This window comes from Microtus ochrogaster, unplaced genomic scaffold (genome assembly GCF_000317375.1).
Source record: "Microtus ochrogaster isolate Prairie Vole_2 unplaced genomic scaffold, MicOch1.0 UNK68, whole genome shotgun sequence".
NCBI lineage: Eukaryota > Metazoa > Chordata > Mammalia > Rodentia > Cricetidae > Microtus > Microtus ochrogaster.
This window is the reverse complement of record NW_004949166.1, coordinates 1,166,883-1,188,410: the sequence shown is the minus strand read 5'-3', so window position 1 is coordinate 1,188,410 and position 21,528 is coordinate 1,166,883. Positions and strand designations below refer to the sequence as shown.

Sequence of the window (21,528 nt, the reverse complement as noted above, 5' to 3'; positions counted from 1 at the left end):
CTCCAACTCACAAAGATCCGCCTGCCTCTGCCTCCCAAGTGCTGGGATTAAAGGCGTGCGCCACCACCGCCCGGCTCGATTTTTGTTTTTTTAAAAAGTATTTCTTTCCTTTTTAGTAGATGTCTGTTAAGATCAGAAGGGTTTTAGGGAATGCTGTTTATGTATGTGGAAGTATACGTGTTTGTGTATGTGTGCAGGTTCTTATGGGTATGTGTGCAACCTCAGGTATTGTTCTGCAGCCGCTGTCCACCTTGTTTGGGACCTGGGCTCAGTGGGTGGGTGGCCAGCAAGCCCCAGGGACTCTCCCGCCTGGCTCCTCAGCACTGGGATTATTAGCATATGCCACTACACTTCTATTTTTGTGTGAATGCTGGGGATCAAACTCAGGTCTTTAGGCTTGTACAACGCACCGTTTACTGACTAAGCGTTCTCTGTCCCTGTTAAGAGTTTGTTTGTTGTTGTTGCTAGTGTTCTGTGATACTAGGGACTGGGTGTAGGACCCCACACATGGAAGCAAGTGCTCTCTTGTTGTGTCACACCTCCAGCGCCTAGAAATTGCTGTACTTGGCTGAGTATGGTGGTGTACACTGACAGTAGTCTTAGCGTTTGCGAGGCTAAGGCAGGCTGATTTCTGTGAGTTGAAAGCTATCCTGCTACATAGTAAGACTTTGTCTCAAAACAAAACAAAAACATTGGTGAAGGGGGTGAGAGAGGCCAGAAAGATGGCTCAGTGCTTAAGAGCACTTGCTGCTCTTGGTTCAGGCTCCAGCAATCATGCAGGCAGTTGTAACCATCCGTAACTCTGCCTCCGGGATATCTGACAGCTGCTTCTGGACTCCATAGACACCTGCACTCTTACACGCACACCCATGCACATATACACATAATTTTTAGAATAATAAAAATAAATTGTAAAGAATATTTCAGTCAAAGACTGACTCAATTGACCCAAATCTAAGGTTGGGGTGTCACATGATGCCAGTGGAAGAATTGGCAGCTACTCCTCCCTGCTGCAGCAGAGCGTTTGTAGGTCTGTAAGAGAGCGACCTTAGCACGTAGTGATGCTGCAAACTGGAACAGAGACAGGGATCAGCACTGGTCCTCAGTGAGCATGCCAACTGCCCCACTGTGCATTATTTCAGGAACTGCATGCCATCTTCCCATGGCTGGTGGAGAGCATCTTTGGCAGCCTGGATGGTGTCCTTGTTGGTTGGAATCTCCGATGCCTCCAGGGGCGTGTGAACCCTGTGGAGTACAGCATAGCAATGGAATTTCTAGACCCAAGGTAGGTAGGTTTCCTGCTTGAGAAGGGCTGAATACTTCCTCATGTTAACAGGCCCCTTTCCTTTTTAAATTTTATATTCAGTGGCCCCATGATGAAGTTGGTTTATAAGCTTCAAGCTGAAGACTATAACTTTGACTTTCCTGTCTCCTGCCTTCCTGTGAGTAAGCCGTGGTGGTGAGCAGCACTGGGGAGCGGAGTGCTCAGACTGGTGGCTGTGCTGTGAGTGGGCAGGGAGTGCCTCTCAGGGCCCGAGAGGAGTCACAGCTTAGAAGTTCCGGTGGTAGCATTTTTAAAAACTCATCACACATTGCTGGTGGAGACTGCATCATGCTGTGGCCTGAGCAGCAGACAGGCCCATGTAACTGCATTGCTCTGTTCTTCTGAGTCTCCAGACCTTCAGGGAGGGTTGTGTGTGATACTAAGGAGGTAGGACTCAAAAGACACCCAGTTCTTACCCTGGTGCGTGTGAAGCTTTATGAGGACAAGAGGAAAAATTCTAAAGCCAGTCCTGCCAGAGGTCAGACCCCATACCCGTAAAGCAGGGTCTCTGTGCCTCAGCTCCCCTAGGGCTGTGACAGCTGAGGGTACTGTGCTGGTGACTGCCCGCCAACCTGCCTCTCTTTGCAGGGCCCTGTGAAGGCATCCATCCAGGAGAATGTTCTCCCCGACAGTCCTCTCTACCACAACAAGGTTCAGTTTCCCCCCACCGGAGGCATTGGCTTGAACCTGGCCCTCAGTATCCTTTGGTGGCCCAAGGTGTGGGAGGTTGAAGGTGGCCCATTACCTCTACATTTGTCCCTTGACATTGTCGTCAGATCCATTTGAATACTATATGTTCTTCTTTGCTCTGAGCCTCATCTCTCAAAAGGTACAGAAGGGTTACCTCTGCATGTGGCTTGTGCAGACCCCGCAGTGAAGGGCAGGGCTTGGCCATGGATGTCCTTGCAATGGCCAGTGCTCACAGCACTAATAACAATTTTGGTTTTCTAGCCTATGCCTATGTCCCTCCATGTTCGTACTTCAGACTGTGCCTATTTCATCCTGGTGGACAGGTACCTGTCGTGGTTCTTGCCCACTGAAGGCAGTGTGCCTCCACCACTCTCCTCCAGCCCAGGGGGGTCCAGCCCCTCACCAGCTCCCAGGTAAGGCTGCCTTACTATTAAGATCTGGTCCTTCTACTGGGAGTGGGACCTCATTAATAGCATTGCCCAAGCATTGCCTTGTTAAGTATTGGTATCTCTGTCCAAGGCTCCCCAATCTTTCTGGGGTCCCATTCTCAACTTCCCTTGTCCTGACAAAGACAGAAGGGGGTAAGACTTGTCTCTGACCTCATTGACAAGGCCTTGCCATAGAGTGGCCCTCACTGCAGATGGGGTCTGAGTTCTCCCAAAGTGAAGTAGAGTGGAGGGCAAAAGGTTGTCTTGTCTTGAGAAGAGATGATCGTATAAGTCAGTGGGTCAGTGGGAGAGCCTGCGCTGGGAAGCTTTTGTGCCAGACCACATGCTAAGCCTGCTGCTGTACTACACAGTTGCAAGTGTGCTATGGCTGCAGTTTGAGAGTGGGTTGGGACCTCTCCAGCCGCTTTTTCTAAGGTTTTAATGGGCCCTTAGCCCTGAGCCTCTTGGTCCTTCTCCTTAGAAACCTTTCTGCCCCAGCAGGAGCTGTCTGAGCTTCTCTGCTCCCTCCCCTCACCGACCCACTGGCTGCTCTAGGAGTCTGTGGGCAGACACTGATGTGGGCTCAGGTCCAGCCCATCTCTGCTGGTATGTGCCTGCCAGGCATACCTTCACCTCAGACTTACCATGTGTGAGGTGAGGCTGTGGAGGTGCTGATGGCTGGTGACCTGACCCTGACCCCTGGTGGTTCCATAGCTGAGGGGGAGAGCATGGAGGTCTGGTAAATTCGTACCCTCTCCAAGGTGGAATTCGGGGGCTAAATGATTGCCTGGGCCTAGTTTGTTGCTTGCTTTAACTTTTTTTTTTTTTTTTTTCGGTTTTTCGAGACAGGGTTTCTCTGTGGTTTTGGAGCCTGTCCTGGCCTTGGTTTTGTAGACCAGGCTGGTCTCGAACTCACAGAGATCCGCCTGCCTCTGCCTCCCGAGTGCTGGGATTAAAGGCGTGCGCCATCACCGCCCGGCTTGCTTTAACTTTTTATTTTGAAGTAATATCGTACTTAAAGAAAAGTTGCCAGAAAGAACTTTCACAAGCTTTTTAACCCAGATTTCCAAATTGTGCTGACACAGTTATGGCTGTTTGTAAAGAATATATGGTCGTTTGTTTTCTTTTGTACAGCCACTCTCAGTGTGTAGCCTTGACTGCCTTCAGATTCATGATCCTCTTGTTTCCACCTCCTGAATATTGGGTTACGAATGTGCCCTGCTTTCCTGGACCATTTGATATTCCATTGTGTTTCCTAGAGGCCATCACATTCTTCTTGATTGAGCACAGTGCATCTGTTCACCTTGGATGCTAGTTTACTACCAAACTCCCTCATCAAATCTTGAGGGCCTATTTTTTAGTGTTCTACCGCTTTTTCAATTAAATTTCCTTTTCCCAGATGACTGTAGCTTGTGTCAGGTTGACCAAATACTAACTGGGACAGAAACCATCTCGGTAGCCCTTTGCCCCTCACTCCTCCTGTGCTTCCTGACCGTGGCAGAGGTTCCTAGGTGTGTTTGGCAGACTAGGTGTAGGTATTCTCTTCCTTCGGTATCTGTGCATGCCTAGGCCCAACTTGGGCTGAGTGAGCAGGAATACCAAGTTCTTCCCAGTGTCCTATCAGATCTTTGCTGGCGCTGTGCTCCATTAGTGGTGATGGGTTCTTAGTCATTGTACTTAAGGTTGTTAACCAGGCTTTTCTACTGTAAATTCAAATCTATACTTTGTACCTGGACCAAGGACTTTGTGGCTAAGAATGTCAAATTCTCATTTATTTTATCATCTCCTATTCTCAGTTACACAGTTATTAATAAAGGGTATCATAAGTTGTAAATTTCTGATGTCATCCCTTTTTTTTTAGCATCCCATTTGCCAAGTAGACAGTTTATAGTAAGGGTGTTCAGTTATCAGTATGGGCCTTGTGGCACTGTGATTCAGTATGTTGTAGGTGACTATTGGTGTCATTGATTTTGGTGTCAGCAGGGGTCTCTAACTTATTATTGTCTCTGTATCTCCTGTTAGGACCCCAGCCATGCCCTTTGCCTCCTATGGGCTCCACACCAGCCTCTTGAAGCGACACATCTCTCATCAGACATCTGTGAATGCAGACCCTGCGTCCCATGAGATCTGGCGGTCAGAAACTCTGCTCCAGGTAAAAACAAAGGCAGCTAATCCCTGCTTCTCTTTCAGAACAAACGGCTAGCTAACACCTTCCACCATGTGGGGCAGAATCCCAAAGATACCTAGTCAGCTGGAGGCTGAGTCTAAATGGCAGTTTGAAAGCAGTGAAGAGAAACTGATGTACTCTTGTAAGCTAAATATCATAGACAGTACTTTCTGTCCCAGATTCCCTTGTCCACAGTACTGTTTTCCTCACGAGGACATACTCATTCATCTGCCATCTAGTTTCCAATGAATCCATCTATGTACATGTTCCATGTGCCCTACCTTGGTCCCTGTGACACTGTCTGTGCTGTAGTGTTGGTTTCCTGTGATCAACATATGCTGAGTATTAGGTCCTGCTGCAGACATTCCTGTATGATGTTCTATGACAAGGGCCCTCACAACCTCCACCTTGGTCAGCAGTGAGCTCCCAGCCATTGAGAAGGAGATGCAAGTGGAAGGACAGAGTCCTTCAGGGGCTCGGTGAGTGGCCCTGCCTTCTTCCATGACCCAGTGTCTGGAGAAAATCAGCTCGTTCCAGGGCTGGATTCTGGGGCTCATGTGGTTAACAGAGCAGCACTGGGAAGACTGGAATTCAGTCCCCAACTGTGCACCATTAGAATATGGGTGCTGTGCTTTTAGAAGTCTGCTTATTTTCAGAGTGGCCCCGGAAGGTCATTGTCATCAGTGTTCCCAGAGGGTTTGTGTTGGTGCGGATGGCTCACAGGAAGTGGGCTCTGTGTCCTCTGCCATGAGACAGATGACAAAGACAAGGCTTACAAAAGAAGTGGATTCTGTTTTCCGAACCAGAGCAACAATTCTTTTTATTTTTTTAATAAAAAAATTAATTGTAGGGAAGTATATATAACATTAATTTTAACATCTTTTTTCCATTGAGTTTTTTGAGACACTTTCTATGTAATCCATGCTGGCTTAGAACTTTATGTCCATGTACCTCAGCCTCTTAAGTACATCAACCATTTTTAAGTAGTGTTAAGTACATTTGATTGTTGTGCATGTGATACACTTTTTTAAAATGTATGTGTACATGCATTTATGTATGCATGCGTGTGCGTGTGTTTGTGCATGTAGCATACACCTGTGGAGTGTATGTGCACCATGTGCATGCAGACCAGGAGAGGGCATCAGATGCTCTAGAAAGGAGTTACAGGTGGTTGTAAGCATCGTGTGAGTGTTGGGAACTGAACCATTGCAAGAATAGCAAGTACTCTTAACTGCTGAGCCCTTCCAAACTGCATAAATCTCTAATTTTGACTAATTTTTTAAGAAGTCCATATATGCATATAGTATATTTGGATCACACTAATCCCCACTACTCCTCCCAGATCCAACCCCCCATTCCCTTACTTCTCCCAACTTCCCATACTTGCTTTTCCTTCCTTCCACTCCCTTTCTTTCTTGTTTTTGTAACTCACTGAGTCCAGTCTGTGCTGCCCATGTACTCATGAGTCTAGGGCTTCCCCTGGAGTTCAGTCAACCTACAGGGAGCTACACCATCAAAGAACAGGCGCCCCCTCGCCCCCCCTGCATACAAACACTCCCAGAGGTCATCAGTTGTTATAGCTCCTCAGTTAGGGCAGGAGCATGTGAGTTTCTTCTTCCGTGCTAACCTTGTGTGGGCGACCCCAGCAGCGGTGAGTTTTTGAGTACAGTGGTCTTGTGTCCAGACGACACTCGACTCCAGCTCTTCCTGACAGAGCTCTGGCTCTTATAATCCTTTAGCCCATATTCCACAATGCTCCCTAATGCATCCTTTGAGGGATGGGGTAAAACCACATTTTGTCTTGAAAAAGGAACTAACCCTTCATGGCTGTTCTCCATCTCCCTTTCCTCCTAGCTCCAGGAAATACTATCTTGCTTCTGTCTCTACTATCTGACTACTCTAGGCGCCTCATTTCTAGAGGATTTATCTAGATTATGTGGAATATTTTTGTGACTGATTTGCTTTATTTAGCGTAATGTTCTCAGGGTTCATTCTCGTAGCATGATCAGAATTTCCTACCTTTTACTGGATGTAGTGTCTCATCCTGATAATCCCCGACTTAGGTAGCTGAGTTCAAGGCCAGCCTATAACATTTTGTCTCTAAAGCTAATAAACAAAATCTCTCATTTTTAATGATCAAGTAGTACTCTGTTAGATGACTATATCCATTTATCTGTCTGTAGACACTTGGGTTTTGTCTCCTTTTTAGCTAGCTATTGAGAATATTAGCCTGCTGTGAATGTTGGTGTTCAGTTATCTACTTTTAGGTTTATTTAGCTTTACTTTTATTTATGTGTATATGTATGGGTATGGATCATTTAAGTACAGAGGTCAGAAGAGAGTTTTAGATCTGAACTGCTGTGTGGGTGCTGGGAAGTGAACTGAACACGGGTCCTCTGGAAGAGCAGCAAGTGCTCATGACCATAGAGCCATCTCTCCAGCCCCCTGCTTTTAGGTCTTGGAATATAATGTATCTAGAAATAGCATCATGAGGCCACATGGTAGTTCTACTTTCTGTTTTCTGTTGTTTGTTTATTTGTTTTGTTTTGTTTTTCAAGACAGGGTTTCACTTTGTAGCTCTGGCTGTCCTGGAACTTGCTTTGTCGACTCACAGAGATCTGCCTGCGTCTGCCCCCTGAGTGCTGGGAGGGATTAAAGGCCTGCGCCACCACCTGTGTGCCTGTTTTCTGTTTTATAGCCACTGCCCCCTTCCCTCCAAGTAGAGTACATGGGTTCCATTTTTTTTCACATGGGAAATCAGTATTGTCTCTTATTTTGTGTTTTTTTTTTCTTTTTAGTGTGTATGGATATTTTGCCTTCATGTATGTGTACACCATGTTGCAGTTAGAAGAGGGCAGCAGTTCCTCTAGAACAGTAGTTACAGGTGCTTGTAAACCACCGTGTGTGCTGGGAACTGAGTGGCTACTGTAACTCAGTGGGTATGAAGTGGTGTCATTTTGATTTACCTAATAATTAGCAATAGGTTGACTATCTTTTAAGGTTTTATTGGCTTTTGTCTCTCCTATTTGGAGCATTGTCCTTTTGATATAGGGTTAAGTTTTTAAATTTATATATTCTACATAGAAATTCCTTGTCAGATAAGGATTGGGAGGTCGTGAGTATGTTCTCCTATTTTGTCGCTTGCTTTCACTCTGTAAAAGGGTCTTGTTTTTGATGACGTTCCTGCTGTCTTTTTTTTGGGGGGGGGTGTCACCTCAAAGAGTTATAGCCAAAGCTTCTCCCTGTGTTTTCCTCTGAGTCTTGTGGTTTGGGCTCCTGTACATAGGCCAACATTCCATTTTTGCATTAATTCTTGTGTGTGGGATCAGGTGCCTCACAGCTTGCTTCTTTGGTGTGTGGGCTGCCTGTTTCCAGCACCATTTGTTGGAAAGACTTCCTCACCATTAAATGGTATAATGCCCTGCTGACAGTGTGATCAGTTAATGTCCTTTTGCAGGTTTTTGTTGAAATGTGGCTTCATCATTATTCCCTGGAAATGTACCAGAAAATGCAGTCCCCTCATGCCAAGGTATGTGCTGTGGTTATTAATCCATCTCCTGTCTCATGCCCTTGCTAGCCTGCTGTATCTTGTCAGCATGAGTCACTTGTGCCAGCTTTGATGGAGGGAAGCAGAAGCCCATTGCTCACCCTTCACTTGGATATCATACATAGTGATGACCTTTGAGCCTGAGGTCCTTGCTGTGCGGCTCTACAGTCCCTTCCCACCACTGGGACAGGCTCAGGTCTGATATTCCTGGTCTTCTGGGACAGAGAACGCTGTAGGCCCAGTTGATACTTTGAGGTGGCCCTGAGCAGCTCCTGCATGCTGTGGTGACCTTACACCTCTTGGGCCTGCTTTCTGCTCTGGTTTGCAGAGCATCAGCAAGCAGCCATCTGTGATGTGTGGGCTCTGGGACCCTCCTGCATGTGGCCTTGCCTGCTCTTCCTCCTCTCCTCTTCCTTGGCCTTTCCCTTGCCTTCCTCCCTGGGTAGCACACTCATTTGCAGAGATGTGGAGGTGGCAGTGTCCCTGGAACCTCCTGATGTTGGTACCCCTTGGGCAGGTACTCTAGTGGGCTGGTCAGAGTAAAACAGTTCTGTTCAGTTAGTGAGTGGCCCGATGGGTCTTGAGAGTCACAGCATCACAGGTGGCGTCAACACACACTGCTGCTTGATCTCCTTACCCTGTAGACGGATTTTGTCATGGCCAGGTGAACTCTTGAGCACTTTCCTTAAAATGAAGAGTGCATAGGTGATGGTGTTCCCATTAAGTGTGTCCTGTAACTGACTCAGTAGTGAGCCCTGGATACTGCTACCACAGCATCGCTGTAGCCAGTTCTGACTCCAGCATTCTGCTGTGTTGAAGATGGAGACTCTCTCCCACGACTTGCAAAGTGCAGAGCCCCCCCCGCCCATGTCCATTCATAGCATCACATTGGGAAAGGGGGACAGGGAAAGGCTGAAGATTCCTCCTAGACCTTGGGCACCACTGAGAGCCCACGACACCCTTCCTGATTCCAGCCGGACTTGCTCATGCTCTAGGCTGGCACATGGAAGGCTGGTACTGGGCTTCTCCAGGTTCCCAGGCCCCCAGCTGACTCAGCCTTGTCCACCTGGCTTGGCCTTGCTGAGGTAGGCTTGCTTTGCTGCAGTGATTCCTGTCGCTCCTGCTGTCTTTCCAGTGAGTAGAAGCCACACCTGCACTCAAGAGCCAACCAGAAAGGCCCTTCTGGGTTGTTCCCTCTGACGAGTTTATCTTCTGTGGTCAGAGGGAAGGGTCAGTGGGTTGTCTCTGTGTGGAAGAGGACTTCCCTCTTTTCCCCACAGCTGCTTCTTCTTGGCCAGACCTTGGGTGGATGAGGCGTGCTAGGAAGGTTGGTGTTCCCTGGATGACTGTCCTTTTCTGTCTTCTACTGAGACAGAACGTAGAACCCACCCAGAGGTTTCCAGTGGCTGGACACCAGGGAAGGCAGCTGCAGAAGTTGCCCTCCTCTATAGCTCCATCCTGTTACTGGGGCCTGTTCTTCCAGAAATCCTTTCCAGTCCCCAACAAGCTTCCACTGCCACATGCAGAAAAATTGGCACCTGAGATTCCACTCAGGTCAGACTTGTCCAGAGTACATGCTCACTCCCCGTGACTGGGGTCAGTGCTGGCTGTGGTCTGCAGGGCACGTGCCCTGTGTTCCTGCACGAAGGGGAGCCTGATTCCTCTCGTAGCACTGCACTTGAGCCTGGGGTCTGGCACAAAGGAAGCCTGTGAGGAAGGGCCTTTGCTCTTTTTCCTGGAGGCTCTATGGCAAGTCTATTCTTTCTTCTCCTGGTAGGGCATGGCCTTTGTGGGGCATGACTGTGCTGGCTTTGGAAGTGCTTTAGCAGGCAGTGGTGCTGCAGGGAGGTGGGGTTGAGGGTGTTGGGTGGGGCCAGGAGGCTTGCTGGCTTGGCTGTTACCTCTGCTGTCCCCAGGCTGCCCCAGCCTCTAGGGGGATGAGACTCTGTTGGATTCTTGGGGGTTCCTTCCCTTGGAAGCCCTGTGTGCTGAGAGACAAGAAGTAGAAAAGTCTGTCTCCCCAGTTGGAACTAGTAAGCACCCCCACCTTTAGCAGTTTCCAGTGTAGGGACAGAGAACAACTTGGTGGGCTGGGCCCGGGCCCATCTACTCGGATTGGAGAGAAACATCTCATGGAAGGATGTTTATGGTTTTAGATAGGTGAGAATTGGTTCTGTTATATACTCATCTGCTGATTTGGTTAAAGATTCACTCTCCCCCTTTTCTGGTACTGGGGGTTGACCCTAGGACCTCACACATGTATGCTGTCCCCAGTGAATTGGGTGAACGTCTCAAGTCGAGCCATGGAAGTCCCTCGGTACTTCCTCACTCGTTATCCAAGGGATGCCTCTGCCTCGGAGCCTGCTTCTCAGTGTTCCTGGGTCTTTGCATCATTAATTCCCTTGTGTACAATGCTCTTGCACATAACTGACCTGTCCTGCTTTAAGGTTTTCCCTACATGTGCCTGTAATCTGGTACTCCAGAGGCCGAGGCAGAATTGCAAGTTCCACGCCCACATAGGCTGCAGTATGAGACCCGGTCTCAAAACAAAATACCTAAAGATTACTTAATACTTCATGTGCATGTTCAGGACAGAGGCTTTATAAATTGGTCAGTTCCATGTGGATCCCATATATGCAGAAGGCCAGTTGTACACCTCCACCCCGAAGTCCTTCTGTGCTTGGCTCAGAGGTTTCTTTTCTGAGCTTTGACGTGGTAGCAATAGCATGTCCCAGTGACTGAGCTTTGGTGGGCTGTTATGTGTACATGTTGATATACATTGTCTCATATATATATATAATATCTACACATTGTCATTTTAGGGTTAGTGGGACAGTGTTACACTTCTGGAAAAACAGAATTGGGCATACCTCAGGGCTTCTGAGGCCTTCAGCCCCAGCAGCCCAAGACTTCCTGGTGATCTTATGAAGGCCGACCAGCTATGTAGGAACCTTGTGAGGGCTGACCACACATAGGGACCTCGTGAGGGCACGCCATGTGTAGGGATCTTGAGAGTTCATCTGTCTGAGCTGGGGATTGCCTGTGGGAGCCCAGGGCTGCCGGGCAGTTTTTGGGTATTGCCACTGATGAACTGTTGTTCTTGTTTTTTGTTTTTTCTTTTTTGTTCTTTTTCTTGGGCTCCTCATGTTTTCTCTCCGCCCTCTTCTCTTCCCCTCCCGTATCCTGCCCTTCCCCTCCCCCACCCTGTATGTCCTCTGATCTGCCTCTTCTTGGCCTTTCTCTGTTTGTTGTCTCTCAGTTGGAAGTTCTACACTACCGACTCAATGTCTCCAGCGCCCTCCACAGCCCTGCCCAACCCAGCCTCCAGGCCCTCCACGCCTATCAAGTACTGGCCTTTCCTTCCCTTCCCCTGCCCCAAGGTGGGCGCAAGAGTGTGTGTTGGTCCAGTGTACAGTAAAAGGTCTCCCAGAAGTCTGGTGTGGTCCTGAAGAGGGAGTCCTGAGCAAAAGACACCCATATATTTAGGGGCAGGACCAATCCAGCCTTCAGCTTGACTTGCCCTCAGGTTTGCTGGCTAGCCTGGTTTCGGTGTATGGCCATGTGGCTGTGTGAGGCACACAGCCTAGAAGATTATGGAATCTTCCTCCTAAGCCCCTAGCCTGCAGGGCTGTCTCAACCTCTCAGGATTTGTGGGGGAGCCTTGCAGTGGTCTGACTTCCTCACTACACAGAGGACTTACGTATGATGTGGCTCCTGCCCTGTTCAGAGGCATGTAGCTGAAGAATGTAATTGTATTACAAGAGAGTAGGAAAACATGGGGGGCCTTCTGTTGAACCCCAGCCACTTACAGACTCATTCAGGGGTAAATGAGGGCAAGTGGTGACCTCGTGGAGATTGGTGCCTACTTAGGGAGAAATGACCAATGTATAATGGATTTGAGGTCAGTGGAGTGAAGTTCGGACCTCAGGTATTTGGGGGGATGGAGGTGGCTGATTTGTGAGAAATCGTGGGAATGCAGAGATGTGCTCCCAAACAGGGCTGTGTCTGTTTACCCTGGGGAAGAACATTATAACAGCTGACACTGAATTGAACAAAGATGAAAAAAACCAGGCTTGCCCACTGAGCGTTGCTGGCTTTTCACAGAAGGTTGCTGCTTAGAAGCAGCAGGTGGTGAGGCGCTCCCATGGGCGGACTGGGCAGTGAAGCAGCTTCCAGGGAAGACCCCATAGCAGGAACTGTGAAGATGAGCCCGAGGCGGGGCATAGTGGGAAATGCTATATATGGGCTGTGGGAGCACATCCTCCTGTCGTTAGAAAGTTCAGATGGCACTGGGGACACCTGTGAAACCCCTCTAGCATATGAGCCCTCCCCACCCCATAGAAGAGGGGAGGAGATGGCTGGGAAGGGTGCCCAGGGCTGGTTACCTACAACCTCATGAAAAGCCGGGTAAGATGGGGCGGTGCTTGCTGCTGGGGGAGATGGGGTGCGGCTCCTATGATGGTGCTGTTTGCTCTCTAAGCTGAGGAACCGAGTTGATGTCACTGCTCAGAGTGTCCGGCCAGCTGCCAGGGGAGGAGCTGTATGTAGGGGATATGAGTGGGAGCTATAGCCTGGCCTGATGGTTGTTAGTGTTGATTAGTCCTTGTGACTATTGTATGTTCGAGGCCAGCCTGGTCTATAAAGTGAGTTCAGGACAGCCAGGACTGTTACACAGAGAAATCCTGTCTCAAAAAACAAAAAATAGAAAAAAAAAACTAGAACTCTGGTGGGTTGGTATGGTTATGCCAGTTGTCCAATTGCATTTAACTTGTGTTAAACTTTTTTTTTTTTCTCTTTTTGGTTTTTGGAGACAGGGTTTCTCTGTAACAGTCCTGGCTGTCCTGGAACTTCCTTTTGGAACAGGCTGGCCTCCAGCTCACTGAGATCTGCCTACCTCTGCCTTCCAAATGCTGGGGTTAAAGGCGTGAGCCAACACTGCCCAACCCTTCTCTATTACTAACAATGTCACAGCTAGTCAATTATAAAGACCAAAAGGATTTTGGTTTTGTTTTTATGTAGTGCTGGTCCAGAGTGGAAAAGGGATACCTCTGATGATGACTTTAGTGCTGGCCGACATCATGGCAGGGGACAAGAAGTGTTGTCGACCAAACTAGGTCAGCACCTGTGAGGAGGAGGCAGGCAGGTGGCCACTCTGAGGCCAATCTGAGTCACTTGGTGTGACTGTCTCAAAAAGCCCAGGGCTGGCGGCACAGCTCAGTGGCTCAGAACCTTCTCAAGGCCTGGGTTCCGCCCCCAAGAAGCCAGCCAGACTGTCTTTATGGCATCCGCTCTGGAGATGACCCACTAACCCACTGGTCACATGATAGGATTGACCCCTCCTGAGCTCAGAGCCCTGATCAGATGCTGATCTTCAGGGTCACCAGGCCCATCTTTTAATACCTGAATAGTGGGAATTAGGTTAGATTTCCTATTTTTAGAGGGTGTAGACTGGCTGTCTGTTTTTCCTCGGAAGCAGGAAGTCCTTTGGGAAGACTTTGAAGTTCTAGATAAGCAGAAGAGAACAGCCTTCCTTATAGCTAGTGTGGTGTGACCTGGGAGTGGGACCTTTCTCTTCCCTTTCTTTTTGAAACAGTTTTATTACGTAGCCTTGGCTTGCCTGCCGTGTAGGCTATGATAGCTTAGCACTTAACCACAGTCCCCCTGTCTCTGCCTCCAAATGCTGGGATTGTAGCCATTTATCACCATGCCCAGCCATAGTGAAGGCACTTTAATGACACAGAGGCTGAGTATGGTCTCCTGTGTGCCAGAGGGTCAGGCCCTTTGCCAGCCTTAGCCCCACAACTCATCAGGGCCCAAAAGATGTGGGTAGAGGAGCGCCTGACTGGACTCACTCCTGCCTCCAGATGGCATCTTTATTCCTTGCCCAAAAAACACCACCTATACTCAGATACTCAACAACCAGAGAGGCAGAGAGCCAATAAAAGGCTCCTTTTAGTCCAAAGATTGTGTTTGCATTGTGTCTAAAGTTCACTTCACAAGCCTGAGAATTCTCTAGTCCTGGGGACTTTAGCTGACTGGCAGTGGGGGAAGTAGCTCCTTGGCTTCCTCTAGGCTTGGGTCTTCATCTGACTGTGCCTAGGACAGGCAGCTGGGTGGGCCTGGGCTTGCGGCCGGAGAAGGAACTAGGAAGAAAAGACATACTCTCACTTGAACAAGGTGAGCTTTTTGCACTTTAGGAGGCAGCCAGACAACTTTGGATCCAGAGCCTAGGTGGGCTAGTGACCCACCCTGTGTTCACCGTCTGGCTCAGCAGGAGGCAGGGCCCTGAGGCCCAGCACAGGCTGCAGTTATCTGAGGGTACATGGCCAGATATTGCCAAGGTAGGGTGTGAGGTGCTCTTTGATGAGTGTTTCACCAGCCTGCCCAGGGCGGGCACAAGGCCACATGCCTCAGTGCTGTGGGCTGCTGTCAGTTCGGCTCCAGCAGCATGGCCTGATGCTTGTCTCCTGTGGGGCTGCAGTAGGTGCTGTAGCTCTTGCCCAGCCTGACACCGCACCCCTCCCTAGGAGTCCTTCACGCCTACGGAGGAGCACGTGCTGGTGGTGCGCCTGCTGCTGAAGCACCTCCACGCCTTTGCCAACAGCCTGAAGCCAGACCAGGCTTCCCCGTCGGCACACTCCCATGCCACCAGCCCCCTGGAGGAGTTCAAACGGTGGGTGTAGGGTGTGGTAGGGCTCCGAGGCCTCTGTTCCCCTTCTGTCTACTGCGACAGATCCTTGCTGGCCTGTTTGAGGCCAGAGGGCTGGCGGCTGCTGCTCTTTAAAGCCTTCCCTCAGGATGAGGTTCTCACCCTTCCTAATGCTGCCACCCTTTAATACAGTCCCATTTGCTGTGCTGGCCTCCAGCCATAAAATTATTTGTTGCTACTTCATAACTGTAATTTTGCTACTGTTAGGAATCATAATCTAAATATCTGATAGGCGACCCTAAAGGGGTCACGATCCACAGGTTGAGAACCGCTGCTCTAGCTGCTCCCTGTGTAGTGGGAAGAGCTGACTGGCCAGAGATCACAGCCTTGCTGTTCTGTCTTACCTCAGTCAGGAGACAGGCTGGTGCCAGAGTCTGACTTCAAAGGCAACTTATATACTGTGTTCTTGACCTCTGGTTTCTTCTGGACAACAGGATAGAAACAGCTTGTACCTCAGGGGAATGCTCAGTGTTCCCTACAGGCAGAACAGACTCACTCACAGGCCATGACTGGCGCCTGTGAGTAGCCACACACCCCTGGGCAAGTGACAGCTCATGACTCTCCCGTCTCCACAGGGCTGCAGTGCCGCGGTTTGTCCAGCAGAAGTTATATGTCTTCTTACAGCACTGTTTTGGCCACTGGCCTCTGGATGCATCCTTCAGAGCCGTAAGCACTTATCCCCTGCCCCCATCCTCATTGTCGCCTCCTGGGCCATGAAGTTGGCAGCCTGTGGGGTGGGTTGACAGAATGGGGGTGGGGGGCTGTCACCACAGGCCTTAGAGATAATGGTTTGCCGTTCTGTTGGCTTTTGAGTACGGAAGAGCCATACTCTGTTCCCACAACCCTCAGAGGGACTTGCACGAGGCACTTGAGTTCCTGCGGTGTGTTCTTGGATGACTGTAGGAGGAGCTAATCACTTACTGACGTGTACGTTGCAGTTGGAGAAAAGTGCAGAGCCCAGCAGGGCATTAGCCCTGCAACTAGAGCATAGATCTTTTTATGGCCTGTCTTCAGAGCCAGGTCTAGACCATCAAAGGATGTGTCTGAAAGTCAAGTGCTCTAGCCTACAACCACAGGCCTTCAGGGCACATGTGTCCCTCCTTAGGTCCTGGAGATGTGGCTGAGCTACCTGCAGCCATGGAGGTATGCCCCTGAGAAGCAGGCTCAGAGCAGTGATGCCCAGCCACGGTCCGTGTCAGAGAAATGGTGAGCACCCCCACCCAGCCCACGGACCCAGTGATAGCACTGCTCTCTCGAGCAGATGCTGCCTGGTGGACCATGCTCCAGTCTCACAGAATGCGGACAGAGCATGACCCTGGTGGACCGTGCTCCAGTCTCACAGAACGGAGACAGAGCATGACCCTGGATCCCCATCTCCTTGCTTTGGCCTAGCCTGGCTCTATGGCCATCCCAAAGTCCCCCATTTTACCCTTACTAGCACAGAGCAACTGCCATGTCCCCTTTATCTTATACTCCTTGGGGGTACTGGGGTCACTATGGCCTTTCCTCTCCTGGGTCCTAGTCTTGCTCTTCACATCCTGTTCCAGGAGACCTTGTTGTGATGCCCATGGCCCTCTTATGTTTGATGCTTAGTCACACCAGAGGACTGAGGTGTTGCACCCCCCTTCCTGCCTAATGCCTGTGACTCCTTTGTATGGTGGCAGCAGCTGGGGGTGTCAGGAAGGGTAAGCTGTAGGAAGTAAGGACCAGTATGGCTCCTGCCTCCAATAAGAAGTCTACTTCATAGTCTTACTCTGCCTGGTCCCCATCCTGCCATTTGTCTCCAGGGCACCCTTCATCCAGGAAAACCTGCTGATGTACACCAAACTGTTTGTGAGCTTCCTGAATCGTGCACTCCGCACAGATCTGGTCAGCCCAAAGAACGCACTCATGGTATTCCGAGTGGCTAAGGTCTTTGCCCAGCCCAACCTGACTGAGATGATCCAAAAAGGTGAGTCTTCAGCCCTGGGCCAGCCCCACTGAGCTAGGACCTCAGCTGCTGAGAGGCCGCACAGAGGAACAAAAGGATGCAGCATGACTCAAGGACTTTCACCATGGCTTGGGGACTTGGGGGACATCAAAAGTTAGTAAACGCTCTGGGCTTGGTTGAATGTCCCATTCCCAGTGCTGGCAGCCAGGTAATTGCTGTATTGAGCTCAGAGAGATGGGCAGCAGAGCTCTAAACTGCAGCTCTCTCGAAACTGCTGTTGGTCCCTGTTGACGAGTGGACGGTGACAGGCAGCAGCTGCTGTCGCTAACCTAGCACTTGTCCACTGTTGGTGCTGCTGGGGCTCCCAAGCTTCGGACCCTTTGACAACCCAAGTACAACCCCTGCTCAGCATTGCCGCAGCTCTTCAGGAGCCTGAGAAAATGGTCTGGAATTCTACCAGGAGCTCCTGGGATGCAGGTGCCAAACTCCTCTTGCTTTCTAGGAGAGCAGCTATTCCTGGAGCCAGAGCTCATCATTCCCCACCGCCAACATCGTCATTTCACCATCACCAGCAGCTTCCTGTCACCATGGCCCCCAGTTGTGACAGATGCCTCATTCAAGGTGAAGAGCCATGTCTACAGTCTGGAGGGCCAGGACTGCAAATACACCCCAATGTTTGGTCCTGAAGTCCGGACCCTGGTGAGTTACCAAAGGGCCACACTAATGTGAGCTCCCTGAAGTATTGAAGACTAGCTGAAGCAGGGAAGGGCTTTTCAGTTCAGGAAAGAAAGGAGGAAGGCTGGATACAGAGAAGATGTTCCAAGTTCTTTCCTCCCCTCCCCTCCCCTCCCCAGTAACGGGTAGTATTTTCTCATAATCAAGAGCATCTACACCATAAATGCCATTTTCCCCTGTGGGTGGGCACTCTTCCCGAGCTGGTTACCCAGGGCCACCCTGCCTTAGTGCAGTGACACCACCTTTGGTGGCCCTTGAGCCATTTGCCATGCCTGTGCCTCCCTCGCAGGTCTTGCGCCTTGCTCAGCTCATCACTCAGGCCAAGCAGACTGCCAAATCCATCTCTGATCAGTGTGTGGAAAGCCCCGCTAGCCGTTCCTTCCTGTCATGGCTGGGTTTTGGCACCACAGACCCAAATAGCTGCTACCCATGCAATGATCTGGATGAGATGGGTCAGGACAGTGTCCGCAAGACAGATGAGTACCTGGAGAAGGCCCTGGAGTACCTGCGCCAGATATTCCGAGTATGTGCTACACAGCTCCCTCTGTGAGGGACTCACTCTAGTGGGGGTGAAGAGCTCTCCCCTTCCTTCCCTTTGAAATTCCCCCTGAAAGCAGAGACCTTCTCTCTGCTAGCTCAGTGAAGCCCAGCTGGCCCAACTCACGCTTGCCTTGGGAAACGCACGGGACGAGAATGGGAAGCAGCAGCTACCAGATTGCATTGTGGGGGAAGAAGGACTCATCCTTACACCCCTGGGCCGCTACCAGGTAGGTCGCCAACAGACTGCTACCACTTCTTTCACAAGGGGTGCATAATGGTCACATGATCTGTCCTTGGCTTCCCTTATCCTCTTGCCCGTGTTGTTTGCAAAGATGTATTTTCGGAACTTTTCTCACTGCCTGGGTTTCTAGATCATTAATGGTCTGCGAAGGTTTGAAATTGAGTACCAGGGGGATTTAGAGCTGCAGCCCATCCGAAGCTACGAAATCACCAGTCTGGTCCGAGCACTCTTCCGACTGTCCTCTGCAATCAACCGCAGAGTAAGTGAGCAGCTGGGGCAACTGGGCTTCCAGAGAGCACTCCTGACCCAGGCAGCATCTTCCCCTTCACAGCCCTGCTTGATCCAAGTCTGGGTAGAGAGTGAGGAAGCCTGGAATAGAGGGTGCTCTGCTGTCCCCATCGCTGCTGAGACCATGTTTGTTATTCAGTTTGCAGGCCAGATGGCAGCTCTGTGCTCCCGGAATGACTTCCTTGGCAGCTTCTGTCGTTATCACCTCACTGAGCCAGCCCTGAGCAACAGACATCTGCTGAGCCCTGTGGGGCGGAGGCAGGTGACCAGTCCTGCCCGGGGCCCCAGGCTCAGCCTGCGTTTCCTGGGCAGTTACCGGACGCTGCTCCTGCTTCTGATGGCTTTTTTTGTGGCCTCTCTGTTCTGTATTGGACCCCTGTCCTGCTCCTTGCTCTTGGTCCTCGGCTACCTCCTCTATGCCATAGCTATGACACTGCTCACTGAGCGGGGGAAGCTGCACCAGCTCTGACCTGCTGACATTTCTCCTGAGCAGACTTGTGGGAGTCGATACATGACCCATTCCTGGGCCTGAAAGACCCTGGAAGCTTGCTTCAAAGCCAGGAATAGAGGGGTAGGTCATCTTCAGAGTTCTTGGGAGTGGGGTTCCTGCAAAGATGGAGTTACTCAGAGGAACCTAAAGTAGGAAGGAGTGTTCCAGCTAGGACTGTAAGGGATGACGTCAGAAGGCTCAAGGGCCATTCTGTAGGACAATCAGTGCTGGCCATTGGTCCTCACCTTCAGCCTAAGGTCCCACAAGTGACTAAGCTAGTAATCAAGGCCTTGGTAACCATTTTACTGTTTTGCTGTGCAGAGCTCAGGAGCTAGTGTGCCCACAGCAAGCTCTAAGCCTGGGCTCTGTGGGAGCTAGTCCTTCCCTGGCCTCTCTGAGGTAGGCAGAATGGGTTCCAGGCCCCACAGTGCCACGTGGCAGGCAAGTGTTGAAGATGGCCACTGGTCCTCAGCCACTTGGGGATGGAGTTGGGTCCTTCCAGCTTCTGTGGACACAATGCAGCAGTGTTGGATTCACCTGTAAAACCAAGGACTTCTAGGGAAGGTCACCTTTGTAACACAACGGCTCTGTGAAAGAAGGATACCTTGACAGTCAAAAGCCCAGACACCTGAGGCCTCATGGCTGTCCCTCAGGTGACACAAGCAGCAGCAGCATCTCCATGGTGTTTTTAAAGCAGCCCTTTGTTCTGGGTGTGCACAGCTGTTGTTAAAAACAAAACAAACTTTTTTTTCAAGTTTTAACACTGGGCTTTGTATTTCAATGTAATTTCAGAATACATCATGGGACCCATGACCAAAAGTCGACCCAAAACATAACTGACCAAACCAAGGATCCGAATAAACCATTCTTCGGAGACCTTCACTGTCTGGGCTGAATCTTTAGCACATTCACCTGCATGGGGTCCCTGGGCACTCAGGAAGCATGGAGCAAGCTACTGGACACAGTGGCATCTCTATCTCGTCACACAGTCCTTTCTGCCTGGGAGTCCTGTTGCTTCCCTAGTGTCCGTCACTTTAACTCTGGGCGCCTTGAGAGTCCCTCCGGAACAAGCATCACCTCTGGCTTCCAGAAGCTTTTTAATTTTTTAAAGAATGTTAATGTTATTTTATGGAGTAAGTGTTGCTTGTGTCTGTGCATCACATGCATTGCTGAAGGAGGCCAGAGAGGTGTCGCTGTGTGCTGGGGAACAAACCCCAGTCTTTTGCAGTGTCCGTATCCAATCGTTGAGCCATCTCTCTGGCCCCCAGAAGAGTCATGAGTGCTGGATCTATGCTAGCGAGCTCCAGGCCAGCATCTTCCCAGGAGTACAGCCCCCTTATGGGGGGGGGGGGCAGTTGCCATTTGAGTGTCCAGTGTCCCCAATTCCCCTGGTCAAAGCTTCTGAATGACTAACCCTTATCAATAACCCTGACTATCAGTATTTTTCTTTTTGGGGATGGTGGGGTAGGAAAGGGGGGTTTGAGACAGTTTCTCTATGTAGCCTTGGTTGTCCCAGAACTCACACTGTAGGCCAGGCTGATTTCAGAACTCAGAGGTCTGCCTGCCTCTGCCTCCCAAGAGCTGGGATTAAAGGTGTGCCACTGTGCCCAGCATGACTATCAATATTTATGAAATGAATCTTTTTAATGTTTTTTTTTACTCTGACAGTTGTGTGTGTGTGTGTGTGTGTGTGTGTGTATACACACATAAAATGTATTGGTCATATCCACCCTGACTACCCCTCCATGCCCCCTGGAGTGGGGGAAGGGACGGAGTATGTGCATATGTGCCGTAGTGTGTATGGAGGCCACAGGAGAAGCTGAAGGAATCGGCTCTCTTCTGTCTCGTGGGTTTGATGGATTGAATTCAGGCTTCCCAGTAAGTTTCTCATCTGACATAGTAGCTTCAGTTATCTACTTAATAAAGCTGGGAAAGGGAACTTGAGCTGAGTTATTTGTGGCACCTTTTCTTGATTATTTAGCCTAGCCTGCTTTGGGTGGTGTTACCCCTAGACAGGTTGGCCTAGACAGCCTGGGAGCAAGCCCATTAGCAGTGATCCTTCCTTTATTGGTTTCTGCTTCAGGCTCCTGCCTTGAATTCTTGTGTTGGCTTCTGCATGACAGACTATAACCTGTAAGCTAAAATAAACCCTTTCCCATTTTGTTTTTGGTCATGGTGTTGATCACAACAGAAAATAACTAGGTCACTCAACTAAATCATCTCCCTGGGTTTTGTTTTTTCTTTTTTTCACTGTAGCCTACGCTGAAACTCAGTATGTATCCTAGGCTAGAATTATAGCTGTTAGCTTCCACTATCAGTTTGAAATGGGCTTTTTAAAATTTGTTTCTGTGTTTGTTTTGAAGATAGGATTTCACTGTGTAGCTCTGGCTGGCCTGGAACTCACTATGTAGACCAGGATAGCCTCAGAATTACAGAGCT

The 21,528-nt window shown here is 49.9% G+C and overlaps 1 protein-coding gene across 1 annotated transcript in view; it reads left to right on the top strand.

Annotated features, from left to right (window-relative positions):
• Smpd4 (sphingomyelin phosphodiesterase 4) overlaps nucleotides 1–19,969 on the top strand; it is a 24,177-nt gene extending 4,208 nt beyond the window's left edge. Inside the window, exons 4-20 of the mRNA XM_013354769.2 lie at nucleotides 1,143–1,285; nucleotides 1,367–1,442; nucleotides 1,913–2,021; nucleotides 2,101–2,153; nucleotides 2,276–2,427; nucleotides 4,465–4,594; nucleotides 8,067–8,138; nucleotides 11,416–11,502; nucleotides 14,684–14,829; nucleotides 15,441–15,531; nucleotides 15,971–16,071; nucleotides 16,653–16,816; nucleotides 17,298–17,494; nucleotides 17,820–18,053; nucleotides 18,166–18,297; nucleotides 18,442–18,570; nucleotides 18,739–19,969. Of these exons, the coding sequence (XP_013210223.2) occupies nucleotides 1,143–1,285; nucleotides 1,367–1,442; nucleotides 1,913–2,021; nucleotides 2,101–2,153; nucleotides 2,276–2,427; nucleotides 4,465–4,594; nucleotides 8,067–8,138; nucleotides 11,416–11,502; nucleotides 14,684–14,829; nucleotides 15,441–15,531; nucleotides 15,971–16,071; nucleotides 16,653–16,816; nucleotides 17,298–17,494; nucleotides 17,820–18,053; nucleotides 18,166–18,297; nucleotides 18,442–18,570; nucleotides 18,739–19,068 (2,346 nt within the window). The 3' untranslated portion in view covers nucleotides 19,069–19,969. The remainder of the gene's footprint in view (nucleotides 1–1,142; nucleotides 1,286–1,366; nucleotides 1,443–1,912; nucleotides 2,022–2,100; nucleotides 2,154–2,275; nucleotides 2,428–4,464; nucleotides 4,595–8,066; nucleotides 8,139–11,415; nucleotides 11,503–14,683; nucleotides 14,830–15,440; nucleotides 15,532–15,970; nucleotides 16,072–16,652; nucleotides 16,817–17,297; nucleotides 17,495–17,819; nucleotides 18,054–18,165; nucleotides 18,298–18,441; nucleotides 18,571–18,738) is intronic.
• The last annotated feature ends 1,559 nt before the right edge of the window (nucleotides 19,970–21,528 follow it).